The sequence below is a fragment of the Buteo buteo genome, chromosome 16 (genome assembly GCF_964188355.1).
Source record: "Buteo buteo chromosome 16, bButBut1.hap1.1, whole genome shotgun sequence".
In the NCBI taxonomy this organism is placed as follows: domain Eukaryota; kingdom Metazoa; phylum Chordata; class Aves; order Accipitriformes; family Accipitridae; genus Buteo; species Buteo buteo.
In genome coordinates this window covers 30,334,791-30,353,277 of record NC_134186.1, presented here as the reverse complement: position 1 = coordinate 30,353,277, position 18,487 = coordinate 30,334,791, and the positions used below count along the sequence as shown (strand labels likewise).

The 18,487-nt window shown below is 38.1% G+C and overlaps 1 protein-coding gene across 1 annotated transcript in view; it reads right to left on the bottom strand.

Moving 5' to 3' along the window:
* Positions 1–18,487, bottom strand: part of LOC142040504 (serine/threonine-protein kinase PAK 6-like) — a 77,770-nt gene that overhangs the window by 40,963 nt on the left and 18,320 nt on the right. The window contains exons 21-24 of the mRNA XM_075048493.1: positions 18,137–18,279; positions 16,638–16,809; positions 16,148–16,254; positions 11,861–11,916 (exon numbers count right to left, since the gene is read on the bottom strand). Coding sequence (XP_074904594.1) covers positions 11,861–11,916; positions 16,148–16,254; positions 16,638–16,809; positions 18,137–18,279 — 478 coding nt within the window. The remainder of the gene's footprint in view (positions 1–11,860; positions 11,917–16,147; positions 16,255–16,637; positions 16,810–18,136; positions 18,280–18,487) is intronic.

Below are 18,487 nucleotides of genomic sequence, written 5' to 3'. Positions count from 1 at the left end.
CACATCAAGCTTGCAGCTGCTTACTCACCAGCACTACCCCAATGCCAGCTGCTGTGGAGGAGTGTATTAGAGTGCCACACGCCCCCTCTTTCTGGCAGTCAGCAGAGGTGTTAGAAGAATTCACGGAAGGTAAAATATCCTCACAATTGGAGGACGGAGGAGACCACAGTAATAAATTCCATTAAAACCCTGCAGTTAAAATTGATGAGAACTCATTGTAGACACATACCACTATCAAGATTCTGTAATGCAGTGAATCAATGTTTTCTGGGACCTTTTTTATCGTGGGCTGATGCTGTGATCTCAGCAAAGAGGATGGGACTCTGTGTCGAGTGACATTTTGCACAAAAGGCAAGTACAAGATACTAATCAAAATTCTAGTGTATAAAGACTATACATGCATTTCCCCTCAACTAAGCCTTGAAATCACAGGATGGCTGACTTATGCTCCACTCCAGGGCGGGGAGGGAGTTAACAGACATAACAGAGCCTCACACTTTGAGAATCTGTGATTAAAGACTCCTGTGCCCTATAGAGGAATAAACTGCAGACCATGAGTGGCAAATATAATGTTACTCCACCGCTCAGGCAAACCAAAGTGTTACTTATCAATCTCGTAAGCATTGCCATATCCCTTTCTGGATATAAGAACTCTGTGGGTGTTGCGCTGATCTTGCATAACTTGCCTGCATTCATGTCATGCAATTTCAAAAATGCAAAATATAATATCAAGTTGACACTTCTGCAGGCTAAATTTCAGCAACAGACCTAATGGCACCCTGCAGAAGAAGGAAGGTAAACTGTTCTAAGGCTTTAGACTTCATAGGGATGTAGATTAGGACAGATTTATTAAGCTGATTGAAGCAGTGACAGTTTACACTGTGCAAAACTCTGCAGATGTAACCATCATGTTCCTGCTACTTATGCCCCAAATGGAACCCAGCAGAATCCAATTCAGTAATCAAGACAGCAAGTAAAACTGCTTCCCCCCACTGCAGTGAGTTTAGAAATCAAGTCAAAACCAGCTGGTCTGCCAGTGAGGCAATTAGGTATTTTCCATAGGTAGTCTGATAAAGAAGCCAGTTATTTACAGTTTCCTGGCATGTCAGTTACTTTAGTATTTCCTGGACAACATTCAGAAAGGAGGAGGACTATTTTTTTTTTTTAAGATAAAGGTGGTGTATCCAAGAGACAATTTATTTTCCTTGCTTTTAGGGTTGGCTTTTGTTTCCTCACCTGGATAACCACAAGCACATTTTTGTGAACATTAGGTAACAAGAAAGCCTGCTGCTAATTCTTTCTCATCAGGGCCTGGGGAAAAATACAAGCTGTTGGGTGAAAGCTAAAAAACAAACAGAAAAGATGGGAGGGGGGAGAGAAGGGGAGTGAGAAAATAACTTAGGAGTGAGTCAGTCATGCTCCTCCTGCTTAGTCACCTGTATTGCTTCTCTCTAGACACACCGGAGATGGAGAATAAGATGCTGCCTGCCTGCCTTCCGCCCACCTCCTCCTCCTGACAAGGACTTACAAAAAGAAGAGATGGGGCAGAGTTGTAGGAGACAATCATTATGGATACAAGCTTTCCAGAGAAGCAGAGCTGACAGTAGCTTGTTTGCTCATTTTTCCCACCCCCTCCTGTCACCCCCTGCACTATTTCTCAATTATATCATCTTGAATCAACCTGTTCATGTGCTGGTTTAAGTTTCTCTGACGGTGCCCTGCAGTTTTGACATCGTAGGGAGTTGCCATGGAGAAGAGGGTGATGTCATTGACACAAAAAGCACTGAATTTACAAATACAACAGGAACAGAGCTATTTATAAAGAGCTGCTTTTCTCCCCCCACTCTTTGCTGGGGTGGGTGGAGGCAAAGGCAGCAGTTCCATTCTTGATGTTTCTGTCAACAAGTCTCAGAAATGAATTTTCTTGTTAGAAAATATCCTGAGCCCGTGAAATTGCTGAATGCTGTCAGCTTTCGGACTTCATTCATTAGAGCTGGATTTAGCTTTCCAGCTCATAGCTATTTTTGAGGTCATATAATGCTCATGTTTGTAAGTAACTTCTATCCTGAAAAATCTATGCAGCATTACCGAAATACAGCCACTTCTGAAAGGAAAGACAATAGCATATCACAAAAAGAGAGGGGAGAGATACCCTCTTTTATGTAAAGGCTTCATACTGCTTACAATCACTTTGAATAATAACTGTGACTGTTGGTTTTGCCTTGACTATGTGGGGTGCACCATTGCACATTAACACAACCCTCATATAATGAAATATTTAGTGCATATAAAAATTGCAAAACACAAGAGATAGAAAAGGGAGGATGATAGATATGAACAAAAAAAATTTTTAGAATGCATTTGGAATAAATTGGGAAGAATAAAGGGTGGTTTAAGAACACGACAGGGAAGCTAGCATAGATGTCAAAACAGTATTATTTACGTGTATGGCTCCTAAACAAAAACATGCAACTGTCTATCACACCGAAATCTGACAGGACAGTGACATTCCTAAAAGCTGGATGCTAAGAAGAATTATTTCACCAAGATACAGGTCAAGGTCCAAAATTCAGTTTTCACTTAAAAAAAATAGCTTAGTTTTCAAAGAAAACAGCTTGGATCTTAACAGCTGCTAGAACAACTATGCTTCAGCTTAAACAACAGCATCAGTCAGAGCAATGGTTCCCCTATTTTACTCTCTGGATACTAATATCAAAACCAAACCCTATTTTGGTGAAATGTTACTGGTTCCATTGTACATTTCAACTGCGCAGAAGCACTACAGTGCTAGGGAGCAACAGAAATTACTAATCCAGATGCAGGTTAGGAAACCAGCAACTAAATGTATCAAAGTGTTACCTTGTTTTTATGAACCATTTCTCCTCCACAGAAGTGAAACATTTATAATTATGTATATTTTCATATCTAAATATTCATATAAGTATAATACCAGTTTTATAAACAAGAAAAACCCAGGACTTAAATGATTAGTCCAGCATCACATGCAAAGCCCGGAGCAATGCTAACAGTGGAAGGTAGGTCTTTATTCTGGAACCCTGTTTGTCTCAGTAATAGAAGGTTAACAAAACTACAAATGTTTGAAACAGTAACAGGGCTTTGCCAAAACATCCACAGCTTCTGCAGCACAATACCCAACAACTTGGCTTTTACCATAATGAAATAGCAAGAAGATTCAAGAGAAGCATAGTTTTCTTACCTCCCCTTTACAACAAGTCCAACTACACAAATACCATTTCCAAATTTGCTGTCTCCCATTTTAAGGAACCAGTGTGAATTTACTAGGGAAGCAAGGAAAACTGTTTTTTCCATGAGTCTCACATCCAATGCAACAGTGTGTGCCTAATCACATAGCAGTTGTTCTGCCTTCCCCTTCTGCCCATATTGCTACGCATTGGTTTCTGGAAAGGATATTGATACATCAGGAAAGATTGCTGTGGTAATCACAATAAAGTTTAAGAAAGCAAAGAGTATGCCATATAGTGAAAGACCACAGAAGCTTAAGCTTGTAATTGAGAAAGTTATGAAGTGATTTGTGGACAGTCTAAAAGTATACAGATACACTGCTCACTTTGATAAAAATCTCCTCAGTTTAGCTGATAAGAAGCAAAAAAACATTTTGATCTTGGTGCATGGAGCACATGTGTAGCAGAAATGAATGCTCATAAACAAGAAGCAATGAAAAGGGCTCCAATGTTCAATTGTGTGGGAATTATCTGTTGAAAGAACTGAGAACAAGATCACAGTGAGTTTTCTGTTGTTGTCTAGCTCACCACATGAAAAATATGCTTTCCCAGGAGATGAGGAAGAATAATAAATTTTTTAATTGCATAAAAGTGGACTATTCCTATTACACATTCCACATACGTTAAAGTAAATGAGAGACTATCTTTGCAGGTGCCCACACCAGTTGCCAGTAATGTTTCCTGTTTCAGGCTAGGCAAGACAAATTTCAGCTGACACTTATGTTTTACATCTTGATATAAAAACTGCTGCTTTTAGTTGCACGGGATCTAAGCAGTAGTTTCCAGGATAAAAGAATATGGCACACTCCGCTAAAGCAATATGAAGAAGAGTCTTCCATGGTTCCCCTACAAATATAGCAGGAGTAGATGATGTGCTGCTAAAACAATAGGTGCCTACTTACAGCTGGATTTAATCCCTGACATACTTATCTTTTCAAGCAGGATATCAGCAGATCTGGACTGTGAAGCCATGGGAACAGACTAATGAAAGGACAATTCGTAGTCAGTTCAGTTCACAGTACAGGTAAAGTACTGATCCAGGTTGGCTCTTTAGGAGTAAATGCAAATCTAATGGTGTGGCAGAATGGTTCAGAATGCCTCTACTGGATCTATTTTGACTGGGTATCAAGGAAACATACCAACAAGCCATATCCAGCCACCACTGAATTTTGCAATACTCAACACTTTTTTTCCCTATGAAATGATTCCTGAGTGAATGATTATTAAAGCATTACACTACATCAAAATACATTACTAGTTTAGCTTCAAGAAAAAACGGTACAATTCAAGAGATACTGAAGAACTGTGCGTCGAGAGAATCCAAAGCACTGCAAAACCAAACATAAGCTCAGGCATAGAAACTGAACAGAAGACTAACATTTGTCTTCGTCAGCATTGTGTCACTTAGCTGCTGATCCTGCTTTGTAAATCACCCTTCCATACCAGCTGGAGCCACGGGATCAATAATTAAATAGCTTTAGATGGTACTTATTACAAAAGGAGAGTAGGGAATAAATAATTCTAGAACTAACAAAAGGAACAGCGCTCTTCCCTGGTCTAACTGAACGACCTCAATGTTCACACGCTTGTTTAATAATTCAAAATATTCTATCAGATAAAGAATGAATGGAAATGAAACCTCCTTATTTCTAAGTTTCTAAACATGGTATTCTGCTAGATTAACCAAGCAGAGGGGCAATGAGTCTAAAATAGTAAGAACCAAGAGAATGAAACTGTTAAAGGAGCTTCAGTCTTCCTTCAGCAATCTTTAAGGGCAATCTTTTTAAACACATGCACATTAATGCAATTGCAGTGCCCATAGCCCAAGGCTAAATGAGAGACTCTAACCACCAATTCTCAAGACCACAGTCAAATAACTCACTTCGAATAAGAACACTAAGGTTTTGTACACCGAAGCATCGCTGGCACTGAAGCATCGCTGGGGAAATCACTAGTGCACAGCACGGAGCGCAACACCTCAGAAGTTACAGTTTAGCCCAAAGCCATTTTAGAATATTTATTATTTGGGAAATCAGCAACAGCACAGAGGAAAGATTTAGAATTATTTGCTGATGCGCATGCAGGAGTTGTAATTTGTCTACTTTTAAAAGTATTCATAAATTTCATGAACTAAAAAACAGTTGGATCTGATTTATAGTAGGTTTGGTAGAACTAAAGCAGAATTAATTGATGTATGGAATCCATAGTCTGGTAGGCCAGTCAGAAGGACACAAAATGTGAAGTGACAGTGTTCTTCATAAAAAATAATTAGGATTTTTTTCTTCTATAATTCTTTCAATTTTAGACTAAAGATAGGACAAATAGCTCACCAAAGCCTCTTTAAAATTTTCTTTTAAAACATGACTGTACTGTCGCTTCTCAACTCTGCAAAACTTCAATGAGATTGATGAACAGACTCTGTTTTCTTATGTCAGACCATATTACGCTGCAGCGAGGAAAGTAACACATCCAATAGGTAGAAAATAATGGAAGTTAATTCCTAAATTAATATAAAGGTATTAGACACTGGAATAATTCAGCTTATTGAAATAGTTCAAAACCTTCCAAACATTCAGATTCAAATCATATCAGTTGTTCACAGTGTCCAGAATAGAATTTTCTGAGAACAAGAAGAAACCTATGCTTAGGAGAGCCTTTAAACAAAAATTCCTTGGCTGTGTCCAACATGTGTACTAGGAAGCATTCCCACTTACCGGGAGCATGCACTATCTGTGTCCTGACTGTAGGGATAAGATCTTTGTGCCTACTCTTTATGCCTTGTTCTCTATCAGATGGAAGAAGAGCTCTGAGATTTGCTAGTCTGGATGACTATGGTACAAACACTGCTGTACAGGAGAGATGTAGCCCTCAAGATTCGGGTTCTGTATGTGTCTACAACTTGGCAAGTTCTTAAACATTTTGCAGAATGAAAGCCTGACAAGAGTCATAAACATAACAGTTCTGCTTAGTCTTGAAATTATCTAACTATTGTCCCGTGTAATTTAAGGCTACCGATGTAATCCAACGTAATTACTTTTATGTGTTGCCAAATTTTTGTTATTTTAAGAATTCCTGAATTTATATGAATCTATAACATAGACTATAATCAAAATATTATATAATTGTACGATTTCATATCAAAAGCTGTAAATTCAAGTGCGGGATTTAATGCACCGGCTACATGAAATGCATTCTCCTTATTCATCAGCTGAATTTATACAGAAACACCTAAGTATTACAGGGGACACACATTAGGATAGAGTGCAAGCTACTGTTTCTAGTTCATTCTGGAAATCTTCTGTTAAGTAATCTCACCTGCTAGCACAAGTACGAACTTACACCTCTGATAATTTATCAGTCCACAGGTGCATAGTTCTACTATGTGGTTTTCATAATCTTTCTATTTAACACAGACCCCAGGCTAGGAGAAGGCTCAGATATGAATGTACTTGGAATGTATCTGTCTGAGCTGATAAATACTTTTACCAGTTACCTCAGTTTTAGGATTTTTAATCTCCTACAAATTAAATACCTTTTTAGGACAGCAGGTGATAAGCACTACTAGCTGACACAGTTCCTTAAAATGATCTCTTAAGATATATTAGCAAGTTAGTTTCAGAGCTTGCAACAGACTTTTTGTAAATATCTGTAGATATACTTTAAAAAGTAAGTTCTGGTTTAGTATTACTGTTTTAGAACTCTGATTCTTATATTGTTGGCTTCTACAGCTTCTCTTAATCACTTTTCTGTTGTTCACTATCAAGAGCTGCTTTTTCTTATCATTTGCACTGACATAGTCAAGAAGTAATAAGGTTATGTAACGTTGTTGGTCGTTACAATACAGAAATACTAATGAGGTAACCTGTATCACCTGCATTTCACAGGTGTAGACAGTGATCTTGATGAGCCCTAGAAACAGTGGAAGCAACTCTTTCAAACGCAGATGCAGCTACCAGAGCTTAATGAGCAGAAAATAGCTCAGACCTGTGGGTTTTACTCCACTCACAGTCTATGTACATCCCATGCACATTTGACCAGCCTAGATTTTTTTATCTGTAGCATTTGCTGGGGGTCAGTGACTTTCTGCCATTATTTCTAGACCCCTTTGCACTTAATATAACAGAGTGAACAACATTATTGACTTAACTCTTTTACTGTTTCTGAATCAAAGCAGACAGTTTATACAAACGCAGAGGAAATAGGGGGTCCCTATGAATACCAACAAATTGTGTCAAAGGACAAACATTCCAGAGCCTCATCAGCAGGCAAGCAGACCAAGTGTTCTGTGGTCTCAGATGAAAGTTTCTGGGTTTTGGGTGGGTTACTGCTTGCAGGCCTATTCTGTGAAGTGCATGTTCAAGCCATCGAGAACATCAAGTTGCTCTTAATTTCTGAAAAAGTTAAAAGCTCAGCTCTTCTGTACCCTTACCCTTTTCTGTAGCCTTTGAAGAACCTTTCACTGTAGCACTATCCCAGCAAGGAATAAGAACGAACTAGGGGTAGGCTTTGTCTCCTGTTCTCTTCCCAGTCAGAACTCTAGGGACAGATCTAAAGCTTAGAATGCTGCTGCTGGCACATGGATCCTAAGAAAAATGGCAAAACCCAAGATTCTCAGGTTTTAAGAAGCAGGATCCATGTGCTTTCCAGCAGTGTCCAACATTAAAAATCACTTCCATTCTTCTGACCTTGTCAAACACCTATGATACTACTGAAATGTTTTAGAAGCACGAAAATAAGCTGTGCATAAAAAACCCCACAACTTTCCTACTGCAGGTTACCCATGTAGGAGAAAAAGCATCACCTTGACAATAATATTATTCCACGTGTAGTATCACGCATAGTGTTTAGACTGTACTTGAATTGGATCTAATTAGTAATTTCAGTGAAGAAAATTTACTACTGACACAGTAACCAAAGAGCAGAATATTGTTGCTGTATCTCCAGTTAACATACATGCAAAACCAACTTTGTGTTCAAATGGAAAGCAGGCTAAGGAACAATGGCAACACCTTAGACACCATAGATACATATTTTTCTTCTTTCAGCTACATGAAGTTTATTCCATTTTCCAATTTAAAAAATATATTAGAAGGTCCCCCTTTTTTTCTTTTAAGAATAATTGGTTTTCTAGGACACTGAAATAGTATATCTCCTTCTACAATTCTGTCTGTCATCTCCTACATTTACAACAGAGCTCTTCCAACTCTGAAATTTAACCACAGATTTGCCAAATTCAGTAGGCACTTTGTTTGACCAAGATTCATATTGACAAACACCACACAACTTGTGTTATATCCACCAACTGTACGATTAAGGAAATGTCATTCTGCTGAAAGCAGTTTACTTAGGCAAGGTAGCCTTTATTTTATTTTAATAAGAGTTTGATGTTTTCACATCACACACAGAAGAACCAAAGACAAGTAGAATGGATATGTAAGATTTCAAGCACGTGGCATTTCCCCCAGGAAACATTAGTAAACTTGGCACCTTCCTTTCCAGATGCCAATGGTATTACTTTCTGGTAACTGAACATGATCAAACCTATTTACCCTCTGTTACAAGCACACATTAGCAGGCATGAAGCCATGTTGTAGGTTTGGTTTTTGGTTGGCTTGGTTTTTTGGGTTTTTTTTAAGTAACTGTCTGCCTCCAACCTTAGACAAGTTTTTCCTAAGCATCACTTTTTGAATCATTGTGCAAAAGACAGACATGCTCCGAGATCTCACAGGCCATGATTGTAATAGACCAGTCATGAAATAGAAGAGACACCAGCCTTGCCCACAAGATGCTTAGAGATCAAAATTGTCCTAACATCTTCACAGGAAAAGAGGTATCTACAGATGCCAAGATGACAATAAGTGCCACAAGAGGTAGAGGGTAGGGTGAAATTATACCTTATGGCCAGGCCTAGAAGTCCTAGTGAGGTTATCACTAAAAAAATATGGTGATGGAATCTGAGCTACTGCAGATTTTAATATATTGTTTATTATACGAATAAGAGCACACAAAAGAAAATAAGACCAAGGAATGTAATGGATCATGGTTGCACCCAGTTGCTTCAAGAACAAAACTTGAACAGAGATACAACAGGGATGTCTGAAAGAGCTTCCTGACCTCCTTTTACATATTGGTGCAATCAACTTATCGGATAGGGTAGGCAGAGACTAACCTGTGTGGAAGAGATGCAGAGTTCCATCAGAGTAGAACTGTGAACAAGCAGCAGAAGAGAGATGTCTGCTCTTTCTTTTTATAGCTGCTAGTTCCTCTTCATTATTTGTGTGTGTTTGTTTCTTATGGAGAAGTTTGTAATGCCATTGGTAAATGTTTCTTATTTTACAGTATTGGGTAGAAGAGGAGTTTCAATAATTTTCTAGTTATGATAAACTGAAGTGCTTGTGTTGTCTGGGACATACATGAAAAGTAACAAGGCATGCTTTTATGCAACTGATCGAAGGTAGTCTTAGTAGATGGAGAAAGATTAGCACACTTTTTGCTCAGAAAGAAAACAGATGCCAAGTCAACATAGGAGTAATAATGGAGTATTTCAGCTTTAAAGTAGACTTCTTAGAGTAAAGACAAATAGATGCACTTACAGATTTTAAAGACCTAAGGAACAAATTTCCTTTCACTGAACTTCTGAGAGCTCTTATCTGTGTGTTCACTGTTCTCAAAAGCTTTCTGGTGAGTAAGATTTATGAAATAGGTGAAGAGGAAGTGAAGTTGTTCCACGTTGACTGGAAACATGTCTTGCCTGAGAAGTCCTTGGGATGATCAATACTTTGTTATGAGCGTTCTCTTCCTAAGCTACCTGGTTTTCATATCAGTGTTGCAGGATATAAACTGAAAAGGCTGAAAGTGAGAGGACAGTAAGTGAGATCCCCCAGACTTTGTCTAAAAGGAAGTTAGAAGATCAGCAAAAGAAAACAAATTTCAACTAAAGGAAAGCACTAACAAACATGCAAGTCCTTTTAGAGCTAACAGAAGTTAGTCCAATGCATAGCTCCTAGTTGCTCTACCGGTGATCTTTGCTCCAAACGCTGGCTAGAGATAGATCATTATTTCATCTGCTTGCTCAATAGATGACTAACTAATGACTTGTGTTACAGGAAGCATTATTTGAGGCATTAACATATGAAAAAAATTCTTCAGCAGCAGTTTACATTAGATATTAGAGTTTGTCTATCAGGGCATTTAAGTCCTATTCCTGAACTACAAGAGTATATAACCTTCATGAATGGACTATAAAGAAGGTATTAGGTATCTGCAAGAGCAAAAAACACAGGTCTAAGCAAGAGGAGTCGTGATGGACATACGTAGAAAGAACAGGAAAAAAGAAGCTAGCTTGTAACAACTTAGAAAATACAGAATTAAGTTCCAGAGCAGAATTTAGAGATAACAGATAAACAGGGGAGAATCAAGCAGAACCATGGCTGGAGAATTTGACCAAATGAAAAAACACTTATAGCCAATTTGGTTTTGTAGGGAGAAGAAACCACTAGTGATGCAGCCTTCTATTCTCACTTTCATACGTGGGAGAAGCTGTGAGGAAGTAAATCCCAAGTCTGAGAAGTTCCTCTACACTTAAGGTACATAGCATCTTAGTTGTGGATCCTGTAAATCCTGTTCTCTTGAATAAAATGAAGCCTTTGTGTTGGTTTCAATAACACAGCGCATAAAAGGTTAACACAAATATCTATCCACAAAACCTCCCCCAAAAAACCTGCAAACACTTCAGCACATGACAAATTTAGACTTCAGTGAGATTTCTGAAAGATGCTCAATTCAGTAACTCTAGCCCTCGCAGAAGTAAATGAAACGCATTGAGAAGCAAAAATATAACTATGCATCTTTTTCACTCATGACTTCATCTACTTTTTCTTATGACAATCATCCATGACAGCACATTCCAAGTAGAATCATTCAAGTTGTGTTCAAGTGTCCAGGAAGTCCTGTGTGGTTATGAAAGCTGCCACCAAATGAGGGGCTTTTGTATCTAGCAGTCACAAACAATTCCCAGTCAGGCAGAAGCAGTCCATCATGGATACTAAATCAAGTCTTTTGAAACCGTCTGACAGTAATATTTAATGTGACAGAGTTGCTATCAAAATACAACTTTATTGATGAAATACTGATTAAAAGATCAACTAAAGGTAGGACAAAGACGTTTCAGAAACTGCAGTGTGAACTAGGTTTTAAACACATTTTTAAGGAGCTATACAAAAAGGGGACAGTTACGACAACCAATTTTCTCTGGCAAGCTGCTCAGACACGGACTAGTTCATGTAGCAGGCTTAGGAGATCACCTATGCACTGATGCAATATCAACATTCTTTAGAGAGTCCCGTGTGAAGCATTGCAGAAATGGCTACAATCACTGTTCATGCTTACATTTGAAAAACAATAAATAAAAAGTTAACAACAAATTCCTCTCTATAATACAAAATGTATTTGTCCTCTACAAAATCACAGGAAGTTCTCCAAGAGGAAAGTTTCTCCAAGTGCAGCTAAGGATTCACAAAGACGTTCTTGGAAACAGCTGTCAAACATGCCACTTATTTCCTCTCTTAACTCCCTCAGCAGAGGCACTGTGGACTTACCATCTGCATTCAGAATTCTCCCAAAAAGTTTACTCCAGAAATCACTGTCAACAGTCCTAAAACAGAGAGAGCAGTTTTCAGTGAAACAGTATGCATACATGACATGTCTGTCAAGATTTCCATTTATATTCAGCACTAAATGCCCTGGGAAAACCAAGTCTGAAATAATAATTTCACTCACATGACTAGATGTAAAGGAAAACTAGGAATGTATTGTTAAGTTTATATGTGTGGGCCCCTTTCTCCAACAGGCTTCTGGATAGTAACTAGACAGGCTGTATCACAGGTTTAACAAAACCACTATTTTTACAGTTACCTCTTCTGTACCTGACCACTATCACCATTCACATTGAGCCACGGCACTTTTAAATTAAAGGAGTTATCAAGAGCATTCTTTGAACCAACAAAGTTGGCAGATTCCTTTGACAAATAAGGGGTAGAGGAAAAATGTTATTCCCCCGTTTGCAAGTTAAGTTCACAAGTCAATATTAAAGGAAAGCTGCAAGAGAAATAAAAAAAAAAAAGTGGTTTACAGCCAGTTTTACTTTCTTTTTTTCCCTGCCTTCCAACTGCCAGAGTTCTCATATAGATAACATTTCAAAGACAATTAATAGTAATAAATCCCCTCTCTCACAGATATACCCACACAACATGAATAAAAAGGTTAAATGACTCATTAAAGTCTCAGAAAACTGGTATCAGAGCTAACCCTTTGTTCTTTAGTCTTGCACTGAAGTCTATAGACCGCACTGCTTCTGACTACTGAAGTACTTTTCTCCCTCAAGCCAGGGGTTACACTGGCTTTTGAACAAATTATCTGCCTCTGCTTTATGTGAGTGACACCACAGCAGCCATAATCTCAGAAGGAATCTGGCTGGTACTATATTACATTATTAAACTCTTACATTTTCTAAAATAATGAAGTCATACAGAACCTAACAAAAAAAAAAACCCAAACCAGCCAAACAAACAAAAAAAACCCATGCAAGACTTGAGGCCATTTCTTTCATGGACTTAAGACAAGAGGCATAGCTGAGGATGTTGCACGTTGGTAAGGATGTCTAAGGAGTTATGAGTGAAAAAGAGTCCTAAAAATTCAAACACAACTTCTATATATTACCTCGCATAAGCCTGCACATATGAAGTTTCCAAAAATAGTATAGTGAAAACAGAAAAACTAAAAACATTCCTGGAAGCGAAAAAAATCTCCTAATCCATTCCGTAATAATGGTAACATGCTAAAACACCCTCTGCTGTAAAATAGGTTGTCAACTTTATAGTAATGCTCAAAGATTGAAGAAAAAAAAAAACAAAAACAAAAACTTGGATCAGAATTCTCATTCTACCTTTCCAGAAGTCTTTAGTACAACATTGACTTTAGTGCTTTGCCTTCATTCTGTCAGCTTTTAAGTGGGTTCTGCTTTATTAGTGCCATTGGCTTTAGAAGAACAATTTTGTGCTTTGCCATGCAATTCTCCACTGCTTTGATATTTTGTTGAACTGCTAGTAATATTAGTGGCTTTATTAGTAATTATACTATCTTTAATACTTAAAAAATAATTAAGTCCTTTTTTAAAAGCTTTCCTGAGATAAGGTTGTCACGGTTGTTGCATTTAACACCAGTCAGCCTTCTAGTAAGAAGCCTTCTTTCTATTTGTCACTGCCTAAATTCTCACAATATTCTTTGATGAAAGATATCCTGTCAATACAACCCTCAAAAAAACCCCCCAACAAACCAAAACCAGCCCCCAAAGAAACAAAAAACCACTTTCCAAGTCACTTATAGAACTTTTAGCAGAAAGGACAGAAGTAACATGATCTTTACAAGAGAAAAGTAGAACCACTAAAAGCAGTAGGAAAAAGAATGCTGTGTCTTCATGGGTGTTGGAAGTGTCACCGCCATGCGTGGCTGTATGCAAAGGATAAAGCACAAGATTAATATCCATCAGCTGACTCTTCTCACAGAGAAGTGCTTAATTGCGCAGCCCCTTCTGGTGGATGAAGATTCCCCGCAACAGTAAACTTGCTTGTCAGAGATTACTTGAGAATTTACTGAAAGCTTCAAGTTGACCGGAGGAAGTGTCGTCAAATAAGAGGCAGACACACTAAAAGATCTACATGTGAATGCAAAAAAGATCCAGTGCAGCTTCCTTAATCCTGCATAATGAAATGCCTTATTTACACTGTTGATATAAGACTTCAGTATCACATGTAACTTAAGCACCTATACAAACACTTCTTGGACTTGATATTGAAAAATAAGTATAGAAGATGAGTAAGTCTTCTATCATACTTTCAGAAGCAAAGCAGAAGACAGGATGGAAAACAAATTCCTTATTTGGACTCCCAACTCCAAAGCAAAGTTATAAACTGATGTACCCAAGCAAGTGATGAGCCATTAAGCCTGGTTACAGCTATACAGAACTCATGCCCAGGGTTTACCTTTTTCCTCCTTAGTCTCCTCTAGCCCTTCACAGGTCTCACTCCCCTTCTACCCAAGTCTCCCTCCAAGTTCTACCTCTACCCAGAATACTACTTCTTTCGATCCAGTGTCCCCAGCCTTGACTGAAATTCCTTTCCAATTGACTTCTCTCCTCCCAACTCCCTATAACAGCCAGCCCTATTCTTCCAAACTCAAGACTTTCTATACCTGCTACTCAGCTCCTCCTGCTCCAGTTATCCAGACAGTTATTGCTATTTTTCTCATACCTACATCCTGATCAGGTCCCCAACACACTGTTCCTACCTTCTCAACTCAGGCCTTCTGTGGCTTCACCTGCAGTATCTCAATTTAATCTCTTGTAGAATTAAAAAATTAAATAAATAAATACTAAAAATTTAATTTTAAAAAAGGAAATGCTTATCAGAAATCTGTCTTTCTATCCCAACAGAATATTGTTAAAAACAGATCATGTTCTGTTAGAAATTAATATACAGGAGTCCTATTTTTCAGAGGTCAGAGTTACTTAGCTACAAGATATGTAATGTTAGAGTATCTGTCAGCAGAGAGCAAAAGCCAGTCTCCATCAATGATTTAGTTGCTTTTTTTTTTGCCCCCCCCTTTTTTATAGCATTTCTGAAACAAAGGCAGTATAACATACATATTTACTGCCAGCCTATACATCATTGATATTCATCTCTTCAGAGATGAATCACCCTTGGTGATTTTGTTCTTCACAGCCTAGTCCTGCAAGTTGATCCTCTAAAGAAAAAACAAAAGCTACAGGGTACAGTATGGCATGCATGGTGAGTACTCAGCAGAAGCCTGCTGTAGCCTTTAACTACTGGTATCAGTAGTAGAAAAACAGATATATGCCCAGTAAAGGAAAAATCGTTTTTCCCCTGTACACAGCTTAAGAAGATGAGATTTTTTTTTTGAAGGTTGAATACAAACTAGGAGGTATAAGTAATGCAGGTTGCTAGGGAACTGGACAACTCCCAGATTGGTAGTAGGTTTTCTTAAAGCAATGGTTATAGAAGTATATACACACAGTAACTGTGGCTAAAATACCATGATCTTGAATGCAGATATCTGTCAAGTAATTTCTGTCATGAGCAGAGAGTTCTGGAAAATCCTTAAGAAATGCTAAGGCAGAAAATTCTGCAGGATGCAACTAACAAAATGAACAAGTGTTTAGTCTAAGAACAAACAAAGGGTAGATGAAGGCAGAGTCGTCTTGCAGCCAAAACATGCGGCTAAAAGAGTAGCAGAAATTAATACCTGAGGACAAACAGCAGCTTCCAAAAAGAAGCTGCTTGCACATGCACCTTAAATTATAATTTTAAATTATTTTCCTTCTTGTGCATGTATAGTGTTTCTGCAGCTGTTACAGACAGAACCCTGGCATTAGTGTCTTAGTAGCCCTTCAATATAGCCTAGAATGAAAAAAAATAGAAAAACAAAATAATCTCCATTTCTAAAGCAACACGCTCATGTAATTTTTTTCCTCACCACCCACCCACTTATAAACTTTTCCAAGCCTCGTCTATCAAGTGAAAAGAGAGACTAAAGGAGTGTGGTCTGAAAGGATAGAAAAAGCAAAATCATCTTAACTGGACTGTTACGCTCATATTCAGTTTAAAATTGTCTCCTACACAGCACTAAGGCTACTGTACAATGAACAAGTCTAGCAGCTTCAAAATTTAAGTCCTTACAGAACTAATGCTTTTGGCAACAACAGCACAAAGTTCTGTGTTCTAAGCTTTGAAGATGGTACCATTGTAAAGAAAGCGAAGGAAATTAGAAGTCTGTTCTTTCCCAGCAGCCTCCTCTGCAAAAGGACTTACTTTGATACATTTTGGCTGATTTTCCAGATGGAATTCTCTTGATAGACCTGGACATGAACCCCAAACAGCATCAAATGGACTATATCTGCAATGCCAACCAGGTCTACCTGCAACAACAACAAACATCAGAAAGCTCAACGTCCGTCAACTTCTGCAATCCACTACAGACTTCTGCTGGTGGTGCTTCTACACATTTAAGTCTGAACCAGTCTTTGCATCAGAATCTTCAAGACCTGCTAAGCAAGAAAACTTCAAAAAGTAAAATTCTGGTCTTATTGTAGGTTCCTGAATAAATACAGTAGTCACAGGCACTCAACAGCACTGTCAGTCCCTTCACTTAATGCCAAAGATCTAATCAGGTGAAAAATTCTCTTTATTCAGTATTTACTGATCAGAGCTTTCCACAGCATTTGCAAAATATAACTTAAGAAAATAGAGATTTTGTAAAGGAAACACAGAAACTAACATGTCTTGCTACATAGAGACTCACCTGATAAGGAAGAGAACTTTTCACCAGAAGCTGTTGTCCATGAGGGGTCTGAGATATGGGAAAGCTGTTGGGCAAACTTACTCGAGGCTGTAATCTCAAATCTAGACTGTGAGAGAAATCCACTATCTTCAGAGCTCTTGTCATCTCATCGTTAGCAAATGGATCACAAATCCTGAGCAGAGGAAGCAAATGAAGCATAAAACAATCCAACACACTTTTTTTTTTTTTAAATTAAATTTAACAGCATAGTGAAGGTGAGTCTTAGCTATGTCAATGCTCCCCTCTGATGGTTAGCTTAAGAACTACTGCTGAAAGGACTACCCCTGGATGGGGAATCAGCTGGCAGCCTGAAGCTTAGAGATGATACTGGTATCTCCTGAGTAAGCAATGGGAAACACTAAAGGATCAAGGATGACGCTGTTTTGATATCTCTCACAGCTATCTCAAACACGGTGGAACAGCAGAATAGTGCAGTGTTTAGCACTTCTCCCTCTCCTTCAAGATCTTGGAATACTTTATACAAGAAAGAATTAAGCTTCATAACACTTTAACAAACCTTTCCTAGTCTATACACTAGGGAGGACAAATAGAAAGGGCAGTGAGAAGTATCTGTATAGATGACAGTGTACTGCCAACCAACAATATAAACAGATCGCATATCCAAGTCCATCAAGCCACTATTAGATCAGTGACTTCCAAAATAGGAAGCATGCACCCTAAGGGATGTGCAAGACAATCCACTGGGGTGTGTGAAGAAAACATTAGAACTTCAGTAGTACATGTATGTAACTATATAAGTTATAAAGAAATTATAAATAACGTCTATTGGGCGTGCGTATGTTAGATGACTGTAGGTTCAAAATAAAGTTCATAGCTATTTTTAACATATCAGTGAAGACTAAGAACAGCCTTAGTAAATTTCTTCTAATGGCATTATATCTACATCATTAGACATTCCAAAGTTACTATCTTCCCACACTTAGTTCACAGATCACATTCCAAGGGATATGTGACTTTGTTAACATAATATGGGAAAGAGCTTGAAGAAAACTCTGTGCATCAAGTTACAAGTTGGACTGTAGTGGAGGCTAAGCAATCTGTTGAAGAGAGTGTCTAGATATTCCAGTCCCACCTGCCCTTTGTCTTCTAACTTCCTGGTTTTCAGATACATAAAACCAGAAGGCAAGTTATTTACCAATATCCAGTTAGCTGTCCAGTACAGTACATTGGTAAAGTACAAACTTGAGAACACAGGCAATAGCAAAAACATTTTGTTTATTTTAAGTTTTACAAGAGCATTGTATACTATTTCTATAGAAATAAACAAAATGTTTACTCCTAAACAAAGTGTTTTGACTATTTGCAGGATACACTGTAGCCTAAAAAAACTGGACTGCAATACCAATACCCCACCCAAAGAGGAGAAATTACAAAAGCACAAAAGCTGTAGCTGTAACTGAGTATTTTATATCCTCCCATGTTCATATAAAGAGACGAACCTGTCTCCCAGAAAGAACACCTCTGGACGCAGATCTCCATGGACAATCTCTGCTTTGTGGAGCTTCTCTACCACACCCAGAAGATTATAAACAACCAGTAGGATAACTTCCTCCGTCATGGACTTACAGCCACGAATAACATCCTGAAAACAGGGAATAAATGTGCATATATATGTCATTCTATGTTAGATTAAGTGAAATATTTATAGCTCACCTTTTTTTCCCTACTCATCTGTACAGAGATAACAGTCCTACCCTAAATTCAGTATAATCAGATTTTGCCCATGATCAGCGCAGCCAGAATTAAAAGAACCATGAGCTCCTAGGAGACCCAATTATTCAGAAGTGGAC